The sequence below is a fragment of the Marmota flaviventris genome, chromosome 5 (assembly GCF_047511675.1).
Source record: "Marmota flaviventris isolate mMarFla1 chromosome 5, mMarFla1.hap1, whole genome shotgun sequence".
In the NCBI taxonomy this organism is placed as follows: Eukaryota; Metazoa; Chordata; class Mammalia; order Rodentia; family Sciuridae; genus Marmota; species Marmota flaviventris.
Window position 1 is genome coordinate 72738115 of NC_092502.1, and position 20585 is coordinate 72758699.

Sequence of the window (20585 nt, forward strand, 5' to 3'; positions counted from 1 at the left end):
GGTGCAGCCCGATAGTCCCCGTCTAACCCACACAGCTGGGAATGGGAACGTGAGTCACCACTCAGGCCTGCTAGACAGCTTCCATACTCCTCATCAAGATGAGGGCGCCTCGTACTTTTCTGGCATTCTGAGGGGGGCAAGGTACCCTCGGCAGAGACCAGCCTTACCCTCAGACTTCCGGATTTTCCCTTTATCCCCCTACGTCCCCTTCCCAGTTTCCTTTCTCCTTCCCTCGGTCAGGCACGCGCCTAGCTTCTCACACCCTAACTCAAAAGTTCAAGTGTTGACTGGGGAAGTAACTCAATCCACAAGCCGGCTGACTGCGGTGCTGAGGCCAGGGAGCGTGGGACACTTAGCCGTCCGGACGGCTCACTCGCCCCGCCCCTCCCACGCACGTCACGTCCGGCCAGGCCCCCGCCCTGCGTTCTCCTCTCGCTCGCCGTTAGGGAGGCTCTGCGCCTCAGCCGCTGCCTCCGTCGCCGCTCCCGCCCCTCCTTTCGCGTCTCCGCCGCTGCCACCGCCGGGGAAATCCGGGGGTCGCTACCGGGCTGGCCCCGTGCCATTGCCGTTGCTTCAGCTTTCCTCCAGCGGCCACCTCAGGAAGAGGCTTGTCGGCCGCGGAGTCACTTGGGGCCTCAGTTCTCGCTCTCTTGCTGTCGCTGCAGGTCCTGGAGAAGCGGCCGCGGCCGGGAAACGGGGCTTCGCGGTTCCAACGGTAGGTAAAAGGGCGGGTATTCGGATCTGCGCATGCGCGGGTCGCCCCTCGCTGCGGCCCTCCTCTCTTTGCCGCCCCCCAGCGCCGAGTCCCACCCGCGCGGGCTCCACTGTGTTGCGTTTTGGTGTACAGAACTGGGGCAGCGCCCTGCAGGTGGGCATTCGGTAGAGAGGACCCCGTTTCTGGTGGAGAAAGAAGAAGGTGGGGCTCCCGGGGGGGGTGTGGCAGTCTTCGATTTTCAGCCGTGGCTGTGCGCGTGAACGTCTGTGCCCCTCACCTGCTAGGTTCCCCAAAGTAGAAGACACAACGCCCCATGTTTGTTTGCTACCCTCCCCTGCCCTTAGGCCCTGCGACACCTTGGTGCCCACTTCCTTCATGCTGGGCAGTGAAGTTGATGCAGGAAAAAAAAAAAGTGGTTTATTCCGGGCTCAGCTGCGCCCCTTTTAGAGGTCACGTGAGACCAGTGGTTGTTGACTTCCTTAAATCGCCTAGAGAATATATCCAAAATTGGGCTGTTGGTGCACTGGGGCTTCACGAAGAACGCAGTCTGCAGAAACCAGGCCAGAGGGGTCCCTTTGTAGTAGGGCATTACGTTTCAGATTGGGCGCCTGATTTCCTAGATAAGGTTTATAGGAATTGAATCAGTTGGCACACTTGTCCAGTGAGAAATTGTTAAACATTTTTTTTTGTAATCAATTAAAACCAAATTAATTTACAAAAAACGGTCACATAATTTTATTCGGTTCTCCATTACATTGTCTAAATCAGTGAAACAAAGTTGGACATTTACCATACTTTCAAGGATCTAAGCTAAAAATGGCATCCAAAACCATTGTAATGCTGGGGTGCGTTTGTTTCTAGAAGTAGACTTTTTTTTGAATTTCGAATTATTTGACTTTCTCCAGCTGAATTCATGTGGGTTTATGTCTTCGTGTCTTAATCTTGAAATACTTGTTTGCCTGGGTTTCTCACAGGTACTCTGTACGTGGTAAATACTTGTTGAATGGAATTGAATAGTCATTTTTTGTATATCCGTTAGGTGCCCTTCTTACTTTCTTAATCTGTGTATTTTTTAATGTTAGGGTAATATTCTCTTCAGTTTAATGTCTTCCCAGTTAGGCATTTGTGTGACACAGCTTAAGTCCTTGGAAGATGTAGAAGGGCATATCACAATGGCATAAAATTCTTCATAGGGTGCAGAGACTATTGCATTGTGGTTTTATTAGAATGTCTTTTAAAGACAGAGTAGCTGAAATTGAATATAGTGACTTGTGTTTCTCCACCAATAAAATGACAACTACTTTTTTTTTTTGGTATCAGGGATTGAACCCAGGGGTTAACCACTGAGCACCATCCCCAGCTCTTTTAAGACGGGGTCTTGCTAATTTGCTCAGGGCCTGGCTAAATTGCTGAGGCTGGCTTTGAACTTGTGATCCTCTTGCCTCAGCTGAGCCACTGGGTTTAGAGGCATGCACCACTATGCCTGGTGACAACTACTTTTTTTTTTTTTTAAATTTTTAATTTATTTTTTAGTTTTTAGCGGACACAACATCTTTGTTTGTATGTGGTGCTGAGGATCGAACCCGGGCCACATGCATGCCAGGCGAGCACGCTACGGCTTGAGCCACATCCCCAGCCCCGACAACTACTTTTATTATCATGTGCAAATAACCTTGACCCGTCTGTGCCTGGCTCCCCCAATGTATACCAATTTTAAAGTTGGGGGCTGTTTTGTGTAAATTGCCTTATAAATTGCCAAAGTGTTTTTTTTTTTTTTCTTTCCAGTATTGAGTATTGAACTCAGCAGTACTTTACCACTGAGCCATATCCTCAACACGTTTTTAAAAAATTTGAGTCAGGCTGGCCTTCACCTTGGGATCTTCCTGCCTCAGCCTCCTAAATTGTTGGGATTCCTGGCCTGTGTTAACTATGCCAGGCTAACTTTTAGGACTGGGGATGTGGCTCAGTGGTAGAGGGCTTCTGGTTTCAATCCCCAGTACTAAAAAAACTAAATTTTTTTTCTTTATTTTGTACCAGGATTGAACTCAGCGGCACTCAACCACTGAGCCACATTTCCAACCCTATTTCGTATTTTATTTAGAGACAGGGTCTCATTGAGCTGCTAAGTGCCTTGCCATTGATGTGGCTGACTTTGAACTCATCCTCCCCAGCCTCTGGGATTACAGGCCTGTGCCACTGCGCCCTGTTTTAATTTTTTTTTAATGTGTTGCTGGGGATGGAACCCCAGGGCTTTGCATACTTAGGCAAGCCCTCTACCACTGAACTATACCCCATCCAAAATAATTTTTGAAAGAATTGTGGTAAAATAAAACCTAAAACTTTACCATTTATCATTATTGTGAATCATTTATTGTGATAAAACACACCATACCATAGAATTTACCATTTTAATTCTTCCCCTCCCCAGTACCTGGGATTGAACTCAGGGCCTCACACATGCAAGGCAGGCACACTATCACTGAATTACAACTGCAGCCATGTTTATTTTGAGACAGTGTCTTACTAAGTTGTTTTGGCTTGCCTGAAACCTGTGAACCTCCTGCTTCAGTCTTGCAAGTATCTGGGATTATAGATGTGTTATATTGCACTTGGCTTAACCATTTTTCAATGTATAATTCAGTGCCATTAAGTACAAAACAATGTGGTATCATATCACCATTTTGTTTCTAGAACCTTTTCTTGTTTTTTCAGTACTGTGGTTTGAACCCAGAGGCACTTTACCACTGAGCTACATTCCTATCCCTTAAAAAAATTTTTTTTTTTTTTTTTTTGAGACAGGGTCTCACTAAGTTGCTTAGAGCCTGCCTGAGTCTCCCAAGTCACTGAGATTATAGGCGTGTGCCATTTTACCCAGCTCCATAAGTTTTTTATGTAGAAACTCTGTACCCACTAGACAGTACTTTCTCATTCCCTCAAAAGTTACCCCTGGTAACCTCTGTTCTATTTTCTTTCTTTGTGAATTTGTCTAGGTTCTGTATGATTTAAAATCATATGATATTTATCCCTTCGTGTTATTTCTCTCTTTTCCTTTTTTTTTTTGAGTGGGAATTGAGTTTAGGGTGGGGTAATCACTGGGAGTCCCCAGCTCTCTTTTGTTGAAACAGGGTCTTGCTAAGTTGCTTAGATCTTGCAAAGTAGTTGCTGAGGCTGGCCTCAAACTTGGGATCCTCTTTCCTCAGCCTCCTGAGTTGCTGGGATTACAGGTTTAGGCAACCATGCCTGGGTCCAGCCCTTTTTAAATACTTATTCAGTGAGACAAGGTCTCACTGAATTGCCAGGGCTGTCCTTGAACTTGTGATCCTCCTTCCTCAGCCTCCCCAAGTCCCTGGGGAATTAGAAGTATGCACCACTGCTCTAAGCATGTTTTTAAGGTTTATTCACTTTTTTTTTCCCCCCCCTTTGGGCATGATAACCATACAGTCTACCACTGAAGTATAGGCCCAGCCCAGGCGGCCTGCCTCCACTGAAAATTGAACCCAGGGCCTCACATATGCCAGCCTCAGCAACTACCAAATGCTATATCACTGAGCTACAGAGGTATATTCCCAGACAGGCAGACAGGTTCATCTGTGTTTAAGTGTGTGTCAGAGTTTCCTTTTATCGTAAGGCTGAATAATTATTGTGTGTATGTATCACATTTTGTTTATCCATTCATCTATTGGTGGATATTTGGGTGGAAATTGGTAATTGTGAATAATGTTACTGTCAGAATGGATATATGGATAACTTTTCAAGTTTCCGCTGTCAGTTCTTATATACACAGAATTGGAATTACTGGATCATGTGATAATTTTTATATTAAATATTGTTAAATTTATTTTGAGGGACTACTCTAAGCAAAAATAACCAAAACGGTTTTGACACCATTATGAAGGCACAAATAACTGGGACAGAAGCAAACCTCAAACAGATCAGCAAGCTTTCCTTTATTCTGCAGCGGAGTCAGTCAGTCAGGCACTGGAGAGGCTCACTTTCTAGGTAGAAAAATAGCCCTAGATTACAGGAGAGGTCTGAGGTTATATAGGTTACACACTGGGAGATGACTTAACCATTGAAGACTTTTAACAGAACATATCAATATGGGCACTCAGGAAACAGGTTGTGAGAATTTGAAATTTATTTTTATGGGCAAGAATAGAGGGTCCAGAGTTCAGCATTCAGTGTTTATCTCTTTCCCTCCAGGGTCTATTGTATTGTCACTGGGAAAGGATTTATTTGGGGGAAGGATCAATGTTTTAGCTCCTTTTCAGAAACTCTCCTTTTTAGGCTTAATGGATATCTCTTTCCCAGGGATTGTCTTGTCACTGGGAAAGGACCGATGTTATCAGTGTGTTGCTTTCTTCCTCCCTCCCTCTTCCCAGGCCACACTGTTTTGGGGGTTGTCATTTCCATATCCTTCAACTACTGTACCATTTTTCAAAGTGAGTGGACTATTTTTTATTCCCACCAACAAAAGCTTGACAGCTGCTACTTTGTTAATTAGTTTATTTATAATCCTATTGGTTGTAAACTTGAATCTCCCACCCCCATCCTGCCCGAGTACTGGAGATTGAACCCAGACACTTGTGTTAGTGTGCTACATCCCCAGTATCTTTTACTTTGAAACAGAGTCTTGCTAAGTTGCCCACATGGCCTTGAACTTGTGATCCTTGTTCTTCCGGCCTTCCTAGTTGTCCTCACCAGTGTTTGGCTCTGGTAGTTTTGATTCGCATTTCCCTAAAGGCTAGTGGTGGGCATCTTTTTATGTGCATATCAATTACATATATATCCTCTTTGGAGAAGTGTCAATTCAGGTATTTTTGTTCAATTTTGAATTGGTTCATTTCATAGTTGTTGAGTTGTAGGTGTAGCTAGTCTTTTTTTTTTTGTGCAGTCCTGGGGATTGAATCCAGAGGTACTCCACTCTGAGCTACATCCCCAACCCTTTTCAAAAATTATTTTTACTATTAGTGTTGTTATTATTATGGTACTGGGGATTTAACCCTGAGCTACATCTCCAGATCTTTTATTTTTTTGAGTCAGGGTCTTGCTGAGTTGCTTAGTGCCTCACTAAGTCACTAAGGGCTTCTCTTGCTGAGGCTGGCCTTGAAATTGTGATCCTCCTGTCTTGGCTCCCAAGTTGCTGGGATTGCAGGCATATGCCACCCTGCCTAGCAAGTTTTTTTTTGTTGTTGTTCTAATTAGTTATACATGACAGTAGAATGCATTTTGACACATCACACATAAATGGAGTATAACTTCTCATTCTTCTGGTTGTACATGATGTAGAGTTATACAGGTTGTGTAATCATATATGCACATAGGGTAGTAATGTCCAATTCATTCTATTATCCTTCCTATCCACATGCTCCCTCCCCTTCCCTCACTCCCCTCTGTCTAAACCAAAGTACCTCTGTTCTTCCCTAGCTGCCCCCCCATTATGAATTAGCATCTGCATATCAGAGAAAACATTTGGCCCTTAGTTTTTTAAAATTATTACTATATATTTTTAGTTGTAGATGGACTCAATACCTTTATTTATTTATTTATTTAATTTATTTTTATGTGGTGCTAAGGATCATACCCAGTGCCTCACACATGCTAGCCAAGTACTCTACCACTGAGCTACACCCCAGCCCCTGACTCTTAGTTCTTTGGGTTTGGCTTATTTCACTTAGCATGATATTTCTCAGCTCCATCCATTTACTGGAAAATGGCACAATTTCATTCTTCTTTAAGACTGAGTAATATTCTATTGTGTATATATACCACACTTTCTTTATCTATTCATCTGTTGAAGGGCACCTAGGTTCGTTCCATAGTTTCATAGCTATTGTGAGCTGAGCTGCTATAAACATTGATGTGGCTGAGTCACTGTAGTATGCTGATTTTGAGTCCTTTGGGTGTAAACTGAGGAGTGGGATAGCTGGGTTAAATGGTGGTTCCATTCCAAGTTTTGTGAGGAATCTCCATACTGCTTTCCACAATGGTTGCACCAATTTGCAGTCCTTTTGAGTGTACTTTTTTCCCCACATCCTAACCAACATTTATTGTTTAGATTGTATTCTTGGTAATTGCCATTCTTCTGACTGGAGTGAGATGAAATCTTAGTGTGGTTTTGATTTGCATTTCTCTGATTGCTAATTGTTCAATTGAAAAATTGAACAGTTTTTCATATATTTGTTGATCAATTGTATTTCTTCTTTTAAGTGTCTGTTCAGTTCCTTAGCCCATTTATTGACTAGGTTATTTATTTTTTTGGTGTTAAGTTTTTTGAATTCTTTATATGTCTTGGCGATTAATGGTCTATGTGTTAAAGATTTTCTCCCATTCTGTAGGTTCTGTCTCCACATTATTGTTTCCTTTGCTGAGAAGAAGCTTTTTAGTTTGATTACATCCCATTTATTCCTGTTTTTACTTCTTGTGCTTTGGGAGTCTTGTTAAGGAAGGCAGTTCCTAAACCAACATGGTGGCGATTTGGGCCTCCCTTTTCTTCTATTAGGCACAAGGTCTCTGTTCTAGTGCCTAAGTCTTTAATCCACTTTGAGTTTTGTGCAGGGTAAGAGGGGTTTAATTTCATTTTGCTCCTTATGGATTTCCAGTTTTCCCAGCACCATTTTTTGAAGAGGCTACCTTTTCTTCTATGAATGTTTTTGCTTTTGTCTAGTATGAGATAACTATATTTATGTGTTTGTCTCCGTGTTTTCTATTCTGTACCATTGGTCTATGTGTCTATTTTGATGCCAATGCCATGCAGTTTTTGTTACTATGGCTATGTAATATAGTTTGAGGTCTGATATTGTGATGTCTCCTGATTCACTTTTCTTGCTTAAAGGTTACTTTGGCTATTCTGGATCTCTTATTTTTCCAGATGAATTTCATGATTCTGGCAAGTCTGTAAAGTTATATTTTATATGAGTTAAATATTTTATTCAAAAGCCTAACATTTCTGAAAATGGATATAAATCTTGAGGGGGGTAGGGATTGAGTTCAGGGGCACTGTACCACTGAACTACATCTACAACCCTTTGTATTTCTTTTTTTTTTTTCTTTTAAAATTTTTATATATATTTTTAGTTGTTGATGGGCTTTATTTTATACATTCATTTATATGTGCTACTGAGAACTAAACCCAGTGCCTCACACATGCTGGGCAAGCACTTTAACACTGAGCCACAACCCCAACCCCACTTTGTATTTCTTATTTTGAGAACAGGGTCTTGCTAAATTTCAGGGACTGGCCTTGAATTTGGGATTCTCCTGCCTCAGCCTCCTGAGTAGCTAGAATTATAGGCTTGAGTATCAGCCTGGCAGTCATGGTGTTTTTTATTTTTTAAAGGGTCAGTAATTGTGTTGATACATGAAGAGCTAATTTAGCATATAATTCTTTTTGACTTAAATAGAAAATCATGCTGAATTAGTGGATTAGTGACACCATAAGGCATGTAAAGGAAGGGAACCCATTGGGAGCCATCTTGCTCTAGCACATTGCAATCTAATCCTTCCCAACACACACAAGATAACTCTTTAAGTAAGAAGACAAGACTTTTAATCGCCACCTTTCCTCATATCTTCATGAGTAGTATTAAGTAGAATGTGGTGGCACATGCCTATAATCTCAGTGACCTGGGAGGCTGAGGTAGGAGGGTTGCAGGTTCCAGGCCAGCCTTAGAAATTTGGTGAAGCTGTAAACAACTATATGAGGCCCTGTCTCAAAATAAAAAGATCTGGGGATGTAACTCAGTGGGAAAGCACCCTGGTTCAATCCCTGATATTGGGGGAAAACAAAACAAAACACAACAGTATTAAACATTTCCTCATTCTTCTAGCACTCTTTCCTGTCTTCCCTGCATCTGCCTGCAACATAATGATACGTGAACCATGTAGAACTCTACATGGCAGATATCTCAAGAGGTCACTTTTTAAAATTTATTTATTTTAGTTGTTGATGGATCTTCATTTTATTTATTTATTTATATGCGGTGCTGAGAATTGAACCTAGTGCCTCACACATGCTAGGCAAGTGCTGTGCCACTGAGCCACAGTGCCAGCCCATCAAAAGGTCATTCTTTGGGGAACTTTCTTTGGATGGTTTTGGAGACCAAATCTATAGGTGTTCTACAGTCTCCTTAGGATTGTGAATGGTTTCTAAGTGGATATGTAAATAAAATTTTGCCTTTATTGTAGTTCTCATTCTAAATATTCTGGTTTCTTAAGATGTAAACTGACTTTCATTAGAAGGATTTTCAGAGGAAAAAAAGAAGGAAAGATTTGCAGATAGATCCAGGGACAATTTCTAGCATTTTTACAAATTCTGAAGTTTAGATGTGTGATTTCTTTTTTTTTTTTTTTTGTTTACAATACTTTTATTTTTATTTTTAGTATACATAAAAGGGGAATAGTAATAGTGCCTGCTTCACAACATTGTTCTAGTTACAAGAAATAGCTTGTTAGGTGCTTGTAGAGATTCACTAAGTAATAATTGCTTTACCATAGTTTTTGTTTTTGTTTTTGTGATCTTGGGGATTGAACCCAGGGATTAGAGCATGTTAAGTGCTCTGCCACTGAGCTGCATCCCCAGTTGTCTTCCTTCCTTGATTTATCTCTGGTTATTGCTGGAAGTAGATTTGGCACCATTTTTTTGATATTTTATTCAATTTTTAAAAATTTGAAATGTCTCTGCTTGTAAATCTTTTTTTAAAATATTTTTTAATTAGATGGATGCAATACCTTTATTTTATTATGTTTATGTGTTGCTGAGATCGAACCCAATGCCTCACATGTGCAAGTGCTTTACCACTGAGCTACACCACCAGCCCTCTGCTTGTAAATCTTATTTTTGGTGTAGCCAGTATTTATTTCCTTCTCATTTATGTCTTTATTCAGTATATATTTTGAAAACTAAATTATGTGCCAGGCATTGTTCAATGTACAGATTGGAAAGCCTCAATCAAGGCCTCTGGGGATACAAAGATGAAATGACAGGGTCCCTGCCTTCAAGGATCTTTTATGAGAGACATGTTTTTAAATTCTATGGTATAATTGCTGAAAAAGTAAGAGTACATGTTAGCAATACAGGAGAGAACTCTCTGCCTCAGGAAATCAGGGATTTGCCTGACAAGAGAATTTGAAGTTTTGACTGGAAGATCTGAAGAAGTTTGGTGAACAAGACTGGGATGATTATGGTATTATGTAAGGGCTCCAAGCACAGAAAAATGGTATGTTCAAAGTCTGGGAAGTATGAAATGTGAGCCTATGAACTTCAAGTAGTTAAATATTGCTAGAAAGAAGAGGGAGCTAGAGAAATGGCAAGAAAGGAGATTTTACTGGTAATTGAAGCACTTGTAGGTCATGCAATGCAATTTAGAGTTTATCTTGTATGCTGTAGTTTCTCAAAACTTTGTATGCATCACAATCACCTTCAAAAACTTGTTAAATATACAGAGGCACAGGCCAGGCTTTCATGGATGCTACATTTTGATTGAGGCCTTCCAGTCTGTACATTGAACAGATCCCTTTTCATCCCCAGATGGTTCTGATAAACACTGAATTTGGACGTCAATATTCGAGGTTACTGGTCTTTTGAGGTACTGGGGAGTGGGGTTGTGGCTCAGCAGTAGAGTGCTCACCTATGCATGAGGCACTGGGGGTTTGATCTTCAGCACCTCATAAAGTCAAATGAAGACATTGTGCCCCCCTACAACTAAAAATAAATAAATAAATAAGACATTGTGTCTACCTATAACTAAAAATAAATAAAGAAATGAACAAATAATGATGCTTCTATTTACTTTTTTTTTTTTTTTTAAAGAGAGAAAGAGGGAGAGAGAGAGAGAATATTTTATTTTTTAGTTCTCGGCAGACACGACATCTTTGTTTGTATGTGGTGCTGAGGATCGAACCCGGGCTGCACACATGCCAGGCGAGCGCGCTACCTCTTGAGCCACATCCCCAGCCCCTCTATTTACTTTTAATAAATGTTAATAATGTTTAAATAATTAATAATTTTTAAATGTTTAATGTTTTTAAAATGTTAATTTTTATGTGTGCTTATTATGTATGTAATACATATTACTGTATTGTTTTGTTTTACTTTAAAAATAATTTTTTTTTTTGTACTAGGAATCGAAACCAGGGTTGGTTTACCACTGAGCTCCACATCTTTTTACTTTTTATTTTGAGATGGGGTCTTGCTAAGTTGTTGAGGCTGGTTTTGATCTTGCAATCCTCTTGCCTCAGCCTCCTGAGTCTCTGGGTTTACAGATGTCTGCCACCATGAGCCTGGCTCGCACTTTTTAGAAATATACATAGATTCATGGAGACATGCTCATAATTTTTAAAAAATTTGAAATTAAGAAATTTATTATTAAAACAAATTCTGTCAATAACAAAATAAGAAATAATACACCTGAAACCAAAATAAATAAAATTAAAACTTTATTGGGACTAAGAATGTTTACCAATAAATTGCACTATTAAACTTGTTAATTTTCCTTATACCAGAAAATCCCCTGATGAAACAGACCTGGTGTATGCACAGAACTAAACCTTAAAGGAGGCTTGATATAGTTAAAATGAATAGCACCAACTTAACAAACATTTTAGGATCCTAGTATAAGAATTTGATTTATATAGAACTAACAAAACAGATGTGGACTTCTCGTGGAATTTTGTAGTATTAGAAGCAGAAAATGAGTGTGAGGCCTATAATATAATAATTGGTAAAACGAGATGGGATGGTTATATGCCAAAATTAGCATAAAAACTTTTGAGAATTTAACATTTCTATACTTCTGTTTTTTGAAATTATTATATTGAGCCGGGCATGGTGTTGAATGCTGAAATTCCCTTGGCTTGGGAGACTGAGGCAGGAGGATCATGAGTTCAGAGCCAGCCTCAATTAACAGTGAGGTGCTAATAAGCACCTCAGTGAGACCCTGTCTCTAAATAAAAATACAAAATAGGCCTGGGGATGTGGCTCAGCAGTTGATTATCCCTGAGTTCAATCCCCAGCACCAAAAAAAAACCCCAAAAAACAAAAAACATGTATTCCCGTTGATAATAAAGACATAGGAAAGAAAATCATAAATTTTGGAGGGTTTTTTTTTTTTTTTTTTGTACTGAGGATTGAACATAGGGCCTCCTAACCACTACGCCACATCTTCAGCCCTTTTTATAGTTTTTTTTTTAAATTTCGAAACAAGATCTTGCTAATAAGTTGTTTAGGGCCTTACTAAGTTGCAGAGGCTGGCTTTGAACTTGCAATCTTCCTGCCTTAGGCTCTCATGCCACTGGGATTACAAGTATGCACATTACATCTGGTAAATTTTGGAGTTTTAATGCCTTTATATGAATTTCTGTTTTTGGTAGTTAGCATAAAGTCTGAAAATACATGATATTTAATAAATGTTTTTGTTAGTGATCAAGATACAATGCAATTTGTAGCTTTAGAATTTGTACAGAAATTAAGTTGAAAAGACTGTTAGTGAAACACTAGCAGATATATTTTTTGAAAGATTCAATAATTATGTTTTCTTTCTTTTTTAATTAGATCTTTATGGCTATACATAGTAGTTGGGTTCATCCCGACAAACTCAGGCATGCATGGACATTGATTTCAGTCCATGATCTCCCCTTTCCCTCCCATCCTCCCCACTCTATCCTCATACTTTTCTTCCTGATTTGGAGTCCAGAGCTTTACAGTGGGAAAAAATTGGGGAATATTGAGCAGAAGAATGTAGATTAGATTTCAGTGTTAATGACATCAGTTAGGAGACATGAGAGGATTTAGGCACTGAGGATTTTATCCACTTTTGTGACTATTTTGTTTTGATTTAAATTGCCTTAAATTATGACTGGAGGTTATAAAATAATTAACTGTGGCCATGAAACCCTTGAAAGTGTCTCAAAACTTAGCCACATAATCTAGCAATAGATTATCTCCAGGTGAAACTAATTTTTGTTTGACTGCTTTGAATAAGAACGGGATAATGAACTGTCTACATGAAATGCTTTACATTTAGTGGTATAACTAACACCATGATTTGGCAAATGTTGTCCTACAAAATATGCTTGATTCCATTGTTCATTATAGTTTTGTGGAATCCCCATGGAGGATTATTCCTGTAAGTAATATGTTAAAATGCATACAGGTAAACAGATTCTTAGGATAAGTATACCCGATATTTCCTCATTGTTGAAATAAATAGTTTACATTTTTTGTTTTGTTGTTTAAAGCAGAGAAATCTCCAGTTTTTTGAATAGTAGAGCCCTCTGTTACTTTCCAGTTCTGAGTTCTGTGTTAGTATGTGATAAATTACTTAACAAAGTCAGTGTGAATTTAATAAATAAATTACTTAACAGTCAGTATGATTAAATAATAGATTCAAATGACTGTTTTCTAATCTAAGTAGCATCTGTGAACTTCAGACAGATAAGTGTATGTGTGGGTTGGGGAGGTAGGTAGCTCCGTGGTAGAGCGCTTCCCTAGCATTTCTTAGATCCCCAGCACTGCCAAAAAAAAAAAAAGTGTACATGCAGTTGACATTTGCTTAGCCTTTGTATAAAATATCTCAAGACAACTTACGCTTTTATTAGTTTCTCAGGCCAGGAGAAACTGGCTGTTCTCTGTCTTTTGAGAATTTAGTAATGTGATTTAGACGTTGCATTAGTTTTCAGGGTTTTCTTGACAAATCACTACAACTAGATGCCTCTAAAATGACTGATTTTTAACATATGGTTTAACATATTGGTTACATTTGTAATACCATCCTTGTTTAGTTTGAATGAAAGAGGTGTTTGTTCCTTATCTACAATGATTTTTTTTTTTTTAATTTTAGAGCTATGCTAGTGAAAAGCTGAATGAATAGAGCAGGGATAAATTTTAGTTTTTCATAGTTTTGATTAAATTATGTAGAGTTAGACATAGCAATGTTCTACAAACTTAAATCTCTATTCTCAATATTTATCATTTTTATTGAGACCCACCTCCTAGTTTTTCTATCTTTGTGTACCAGTGAGTAGCCGTTTTAGTAATATATACAACTTCTTATTTAAAAGAAATTTTTTTTTTAGTTGTTGTTGGACCTTTGTTTTATTCATTTATTTATATGCAGTGCTGAGAATCTAACCCAGTGCCTCGCACATTCTAAGCAAGTGCTCTACCACTGAATCACACACAACCCCAGCCCTACAACTTATTTTGACAGAATATTAAAAAAATTTGTATATATATATATACACACACACACACATATATATTTATATATTTATATATGTGTGTGTATATAGATGTATACACACACACACACACACACATATATATATTTTTTTGCTGAGCATTGAACCCAGGGCCTTGCCTTCACGTGGTAAGTGTGCTCTCTACCACTGAGCCTATACCCCCAACTAACAGGATCTTCTAATGAGTCTTTATTTCATTTCTCATTGCAAAATCCTCCTTTTCTTTATGTTATATAGGTATCAATCTGACTTTTAATGTAAGTTTGTTAAATAAGTTCTTAAGGAAAACTTTTCTAAAGGATCTTTAATATAACTTAACTTTGAAGTTGTTTTTTAGATGAATAGATACGTAGATGAACTAACTACGTATTTTAGCAGGAATTTCAGGATGTTTTGGAAGTAATCATCTACTAAAGAGATTGGTTGGGGGAGTGTGGTTTTCCTTCCCCTCAAGTTTTGGTGTTCCTCACCAAGGGATATACCGCTAATAAGACTTCGAAAACTACACTGAATGATACTATTCTTCTACTTACCTGAATCTTAGGCAGAGTGGTTGCAGTGTAGTTTACAAAGCTTATTAAAAGATTTGTCTATAGAATTCACAGAGGTTGATCAGACTAAACATTAAACACATTGCTAAACAAGTTTTTCCTCCTTTAGCCTATTTATGAGCATTTAGCATTATGCAAAGAAGACTGATTCTGTAGTACACACATATATAATTTACATAAATATATATATATATAATTTTGGGGTTTTGGTACTGAGGATTGAACTTGACACTTTACCACTGAGCTATGGCCCCAGCCCTTTTTATTTTATTTTATTTATTTTTTAAATTTTGAGATGGGGTCTCACTAACTTGCTGAGGCTGTCTTTGAATCTGCAATTCTCCTACCTCAGGCTCCTGAGTTGCTGGGATTATAGGTGCATGCCTAGCTCTCTACTACTTGCATGTATTATCTTAGTTTAATTTAATAGCCATGAAGGTATTTTATTTTATACAAGGAAACCTAGGCATAAAGACATGGAAGTTGTTTGTGGTGTGCTATGTTTATAAAATGGTGGGTTTGGTAGTCAAATATCATAACAGAATTTTTCTGGTCCTCCCTTCCTCTTTATGATTCATTCTTTCATTTGTGCACGTTATAGAACCTAGAGTCTTGATGCATACTAGACAAGGCAGTCTTTCACTGAGCTATACCCCAGCCCTCTGTTCTTTCTGCTATTTTCCCATATGTACTCTTGGGTCTCTAAATCAGAAAGCTCAGATAGCCACTATTGTGTTGATTCTTCAATCTTCTGGAAATAGTACTGAGTAGATGAGGAATTAAGGAATGGGTTAGGGTGTTTGTGTATAAATGAAGCGTCCATTGGAAAAAATGGATCAGTTGGTGCAATCTCTGTCAAAGATTCTCCCTTGCAATTCCTTTATTTATTCATCTTTATCAGAAAGATACTTATCCAGTTTAGCTATCATAATTTGAAACCTTTGCAAAATTTTGCCTTTTAAGTAGATTACACATTTTTTCAGGCCTTTCAGAATTAGTACCCTCCTAAATGATAGACTTTACTGCTTATTGTAGTCTCTCTTTACAGCTAAAAATGTGGGAAATTGAAATAATTGTTTTTCTTTCTAGATTAACTGCTGAAGTACTGATCGAGTTCTGCGTTTCTTCAATGAGGAACTACAGGCTGATCTTCTGCCATAATCTTAAACAACCATAAATGACAAAAGAATGCTTGCTCAGTGAGGGTAGCTGGTGCAGAAGCAATTTTTTAAACTTAGGTGTTTAAGTACTCAAAGGTAAGTTTTAAAATGGTACCATCTCATGCTCTATAAATTCAGAGATTTTAGAAGTTTGCCCTCTATAGCTGCCATTTTTTTAATAGTATCAGTTTGTCTTATAGCTGCTATAAGGAGTGTTGAAGAATGGATGCTGCTTGTCCAAAACTATGTAAATTTATGTCTTTTTCTTGTCCCTAAATGAATTTCTACTGTAACTATGAATTGGCTGGGTTGTTTCCTAATCATGTTGTAATCTTCTCTTGATGTAGGAGTATACAGTTGATCCAGTGGGTCTTATATTGGTGAACTTTAGAATCTTGAGAAGATACATATTTGTTATCTATAGTGTCTTTTTTCATTATAAAAAGGTCTTTCTTTTAAAATTCTCCTTTCCTACATAAAATAATAAATGTTTATTGAATGAATCTTTATGGACCACTACTTTGTTTGGTACCAGGGCACTGGAGCTCTGAGCCACATCCCCAGCCCTATTTTGTATTTTATTTAGAGGCAGGGTCTCACTGAGTTGCTTAGTGCCTTGCTGTTGCTGAGACTGGCTTTGAACTTGTGATCCTCTTGCCTCAGCCTCCTGAGCCGCTGGGATTACAGCTGTGCACCATTGTGCCCAGCTTGACTACTATTTTTTTAATGCACAAATGATTGGAGCCGGTCACCTGAGGCATTATTTCCTCCTATTGCTTCGTTACTGATCCTAGTTCCTAGAAAGTTAAGGCAAATAAGTATTTCTTCTGAATGAGACTGATTCTGGAATTTTTTTTTTTAAATGTGTTATAGCTGCTTTGTCTTGTTGAAATAAGAGCCAATTAATCTTGTTCTTATTAGCCCATCATTTCTAAAAAGTGATTCTCGCCTGTTTGGGTGTTTACAAATTGAGGGCTTAGATGAGCTTCATATAGCAGATTCCAGAGGTGGATTAGGTTTGACTTTTTACCTGTTTCATTAATAAGGTTGGTTAGTAAAGGTCTTTCAGAGCAAGATTTGTCCCTTAATTTGTCTTTGGAACATTAATGCTTGTTGCTGAATTTTGGATGATCAGTTTTGCCATTTGTTATTAAATGTGCAAACACTAAAAGCATTCAGAACTAACTTCAGAGTAGAGAAAATGCTTTCATAATTGTATTGAGTCAAATTTATTTGTAGAATTTATCATTGGTCGGTAACTGGAATATATTTAAATAGATGAAAACACATTCAGGTGTAAAGCATTTTTCTTTAATGTATACAGTCATATTGCCACTTGTTAATCATTATAGTCTTTTTTTTTTTCCCCTTGTCTTTCATTTGGCAGAAAAGACAGCTTTGATTTCTGGCTGCAAAAAAGATATGAGGAAGAGCTCCTCCCCTTCCTTGAGTAACTGCAACTCCGTTCTTGCTAACAAAATATTTGGAATTCCACTTGATGAGCTGCAGCAGGGAGGACATCCAGACAATGAGGTTCCGTTCATAGTCCGCCACGTTGTGGACTATATTGAGGAACATGGTATACATTTTCTTACTTTGAGGGCTAGCTTTTATTTTAATAAACACAACTTATCCCTCTTTGATCTTGGCTTAAAAATTTTTTTTGGTATGAAAAGTGCAAAACTGGATAAACAATAGAAATTCTTTTTAAGGTTTTAACATATGTTTCTTAAATTCATATACCTAGAAATGATGGTTGCTCAGCCTGGAACATTTTTTAGTGGGGGTGATAGAAATATTTTTAATGAATATAAGGGGTGGGATGAAATAGAATATCCCTCAGAGATAGTGTGTTTCTAGGTAATTGATTTGACAGTTTTAATGAAAATCTGGGGAGCCAAGAAAGGCTTTCCAAAAGTATTAAGTATTTCAGGTTGATTGTAGAATGCATATATATGGTCAAGTAGTTGAAGTTGCAGCATTTTTAATTTTTGCTTTGAACTAATGTAGGCGGTCTGGAGCAACAAGGACTTTTTCAAGTCAATGGAAATGCTGAGACAGTGGAGTGGCTTCGGCAGAGATATGACAGTGGAGAAGAGGTGGATTTGGTTAAGGAAGCAGATGTTCCCTCAGCTATTAGTCTTCTTAGGTTTTTCCTTCAAGAACTTCCTGAACCTGTTATTCCTGGCAGTTTGCATATTCACCTGATGCAACTTTCTCAAGGTAAAATAATTCTTGTTAATCAGTTATTAATTTCAGAATCCTGGCCTTTTAGAAGTTTTTTTTTTTGGGGGGGGGGGGAGGGAGGTTTGCTGAGAATTGAACCAAGGAGTGCCTTACTTCTGAGCTACATCCCAGCCCTTTTTATTTTGAGACAGGGTCTTGCCAGTTTGCTTAAAGGCCTTGCTAAATTATTGAGACTGGCCTCAAAGAACTTGTGATCCTCCTGCCTTAGCCTCCCAAGTTGCTAGGAATACATATATAGTATTTCAGAGGTTAATTTCTTGTTTTCTCATTTGTTCTTTTGGGTTCCATGGTCTAGACAAGGAGATGGCAACTTCTTGGATCCCTAGTATTTTTTATTTTATGATTTTGTTAAACCAAAGTTAGAGGCAAAAGAGAAGGAGGAAAAGGATGGTATTACCTGTTTAGTCTTTTGGGAAGGTGATATATCTCTCCATTTATCATAGGTAAATATTGTTATTGTGTATTCATTCAGCTAACTCAGCTATTCATTGAATACTTTTTTTTTTTAATATTTTTTTTTAGTTTTTGATAGACCTTTATTTATTTGTATGCGGTGCTGAGAATTGAACCCAGTGCCTCACACATGCCAGGCAAGTGCGGTACCACTGAGCCACAGCCCCAGCCCCACATTGAATACTTTCTCTATGCTAGACACTATTCTAGATGCTGGTAATGCATCACTAAACAAAACTAGTTAAAAATCTCTGCCCTCATGGAGCTAAAATTTTAAAGGGGAGGTAGAGGAAAAATAGATGATAAACAAAATTATGTGATTATGATACAAGATGATAAATGGCTATGCAACTGGAGAAGATGTTAGGTAGAATTTGTGTTGGTATAATCATTATATAATATTAATTGCTTATATTTCTTCTGGCTTATAATTTTCTTGTTTTTTTATTTTAATAAACACAACTTATCCCTCTTTGATTATTTTCTTAAAGAACTCTTTTCTGCTAAATGCTTAGGTTGTTAAATTTAATTTTCTACCACTTACATGTACAGGGATTTAAAACACATTAATCCAGGGACAGTTCTATTCAATTACAAGATCAAAGTACTGGCCCATTTGAATGGACACTTGGTAATATTACAAAGCATAAAGTTGTTATTGATTGCATTTTTAATGCCCCCCCATAGACCTTTATTTTATTTATGTGGTACTGAGGATCAAACCCAGTGCTTCACACATGCTAGGTAAGCACTCTACCACTGAGCCACAACCCAGCCCACATTTAAAATTTTAAGTAAAGTTCACATGACTATCATCTTTCCCTGATAAACTTTTTAGATTTGCAGAGATAGACAGTATCATGACTGTGGCCTTTTATATGTATATGTATATGTACATGTATATGTGTGTATGTGTATGTGTATATATATATATATATATATATGTTGTTGATGGACCTGTATTTAACTTATTATATGCGGTGCTGAGAGTTGAAGCCAGTGTAATTTTGCAGAGATGGACATTTTCATGACCATCACTTTTTTTTTTTTTGTAGTTGGTGATAGACCTGTATTTAATTTATTTATATGTGTTGCTGAGAATTGAGCCCAGTGCCTCACATATGCTAGGCAAGCACTCTACCACTGAGCTACAATCCCAGTCTGTGACCATAGCCTTTTACCAAGTTTTTCTGTGCTGGGCAATGATATTGACCAAATTATGTTGTTATATTGTGTGTATGTACAAATGTGTAACAACAAATTCCATCATTACATACAACTAGAATGCACTCATAAAATATGTGTGTGGGGGGAGTTTTTCTGTAAGTTAATTTTCAGGACCTGCAGAAATATACAAGATGAAATACTATTGGATTGATATTTGCTACTGGAGAAATTCTTTATTTTGAGAGTATCTTTGAGAAATTACCCATTGTCAACGGGACTTGAGATAAATCCCTGGGATTTAGTAGCCTGCTTTATGTTAGTGAAAACTTATTGACATGAAAAACACAAGGACTTGCTTCAGTGATAAAATTTACTTTTTCTGGGGGTGGGGGGGTGGTACCAGGGATTGAACTCAGGGGCACTAACCACTGAGCCCCATCCCCAGCCTTATTTTATTTTATTTAAAGACAGGGTCTCACTGAGTTGTTTAGTGCCTTGGTTTTTTTGAGGCTGGCTTTGAACTCTCTCTTGACCCTCCTGCCTCAGCCTCCTGAGCTGCTGGGATTACAGGTGTGCGCCACTGCACCCTTCTCACTTTGTTTTTTACTTTATTTATTCTTTTGCGATATTGGTGTTGGAACCAGGAGTGTTCTACCTCTTAACTACATCCCCAGTCCCTTTTTATTATATTTTGAGACTGAGTCTTGCTAAGTTGTGGAAGGTGGCTTCCATCTTGCTATTCTTCTACTTCAACCTTCTGAATTGCTGGAAATACAGGCCGTGCCACCGTGCCTTATTAAGTTCCCTTGTTAAGAAAGAAACTGGCATACAGGGGCACAGTGGCTTATGCTTATATCCCAGCAACTCAAGACACTGGGAGACTGAGGCAGGAGGATTGCAAGTTCAAGGCCAGCCTGGGCAACTTAGCCAAGTTCCTATCCCAAGATAAAAAGGGCTGGGGAGCCCCATTTCAGTAGTAGAGTACTTGTATAGCTTGTGTGACACTCCGGGCTCAATGCCACCCTAACCCAGCATCTATTTAGGGGAGAAAAC

At 38.3% G+C, this 20585-nt stretch overlaps 1 protein-coding gene across 8 annotated transcripts in view; it reads left to right on the top strand.

The window, feature by feature from the left end:
• Positions 1-436: 436 nt before the first annotated feature.
• The window catches only part of Fam13b (family with sequence similarity 13 member B), an 83123-nt gene continuing 62974 nt past the window's right edge, over positions 437-20585 (top strand). For all 8 annotated transcript variants that reach the window (XM_071612333.1, XM_071612334.1, XM_071612335.1 and 5 more), the window contains exons 1-4: positions 437-715; positions 15595-15761; positions 17053-17244; positions 17676-17888. In XM_071612333.1, the coding sequence (XP_071468434.1) occupies positions 17088-17244; positions 17676-17888 (370 nt within the window). In that variant the 5' untranslated portion in view covers positions 437-715; positions 15595-15761; positions 17053-17087. The remainder of the gene's footprint in view (positions 716-15594; positions 15762-17052; positions 17245-17675; positions 17889-20585) is intronic.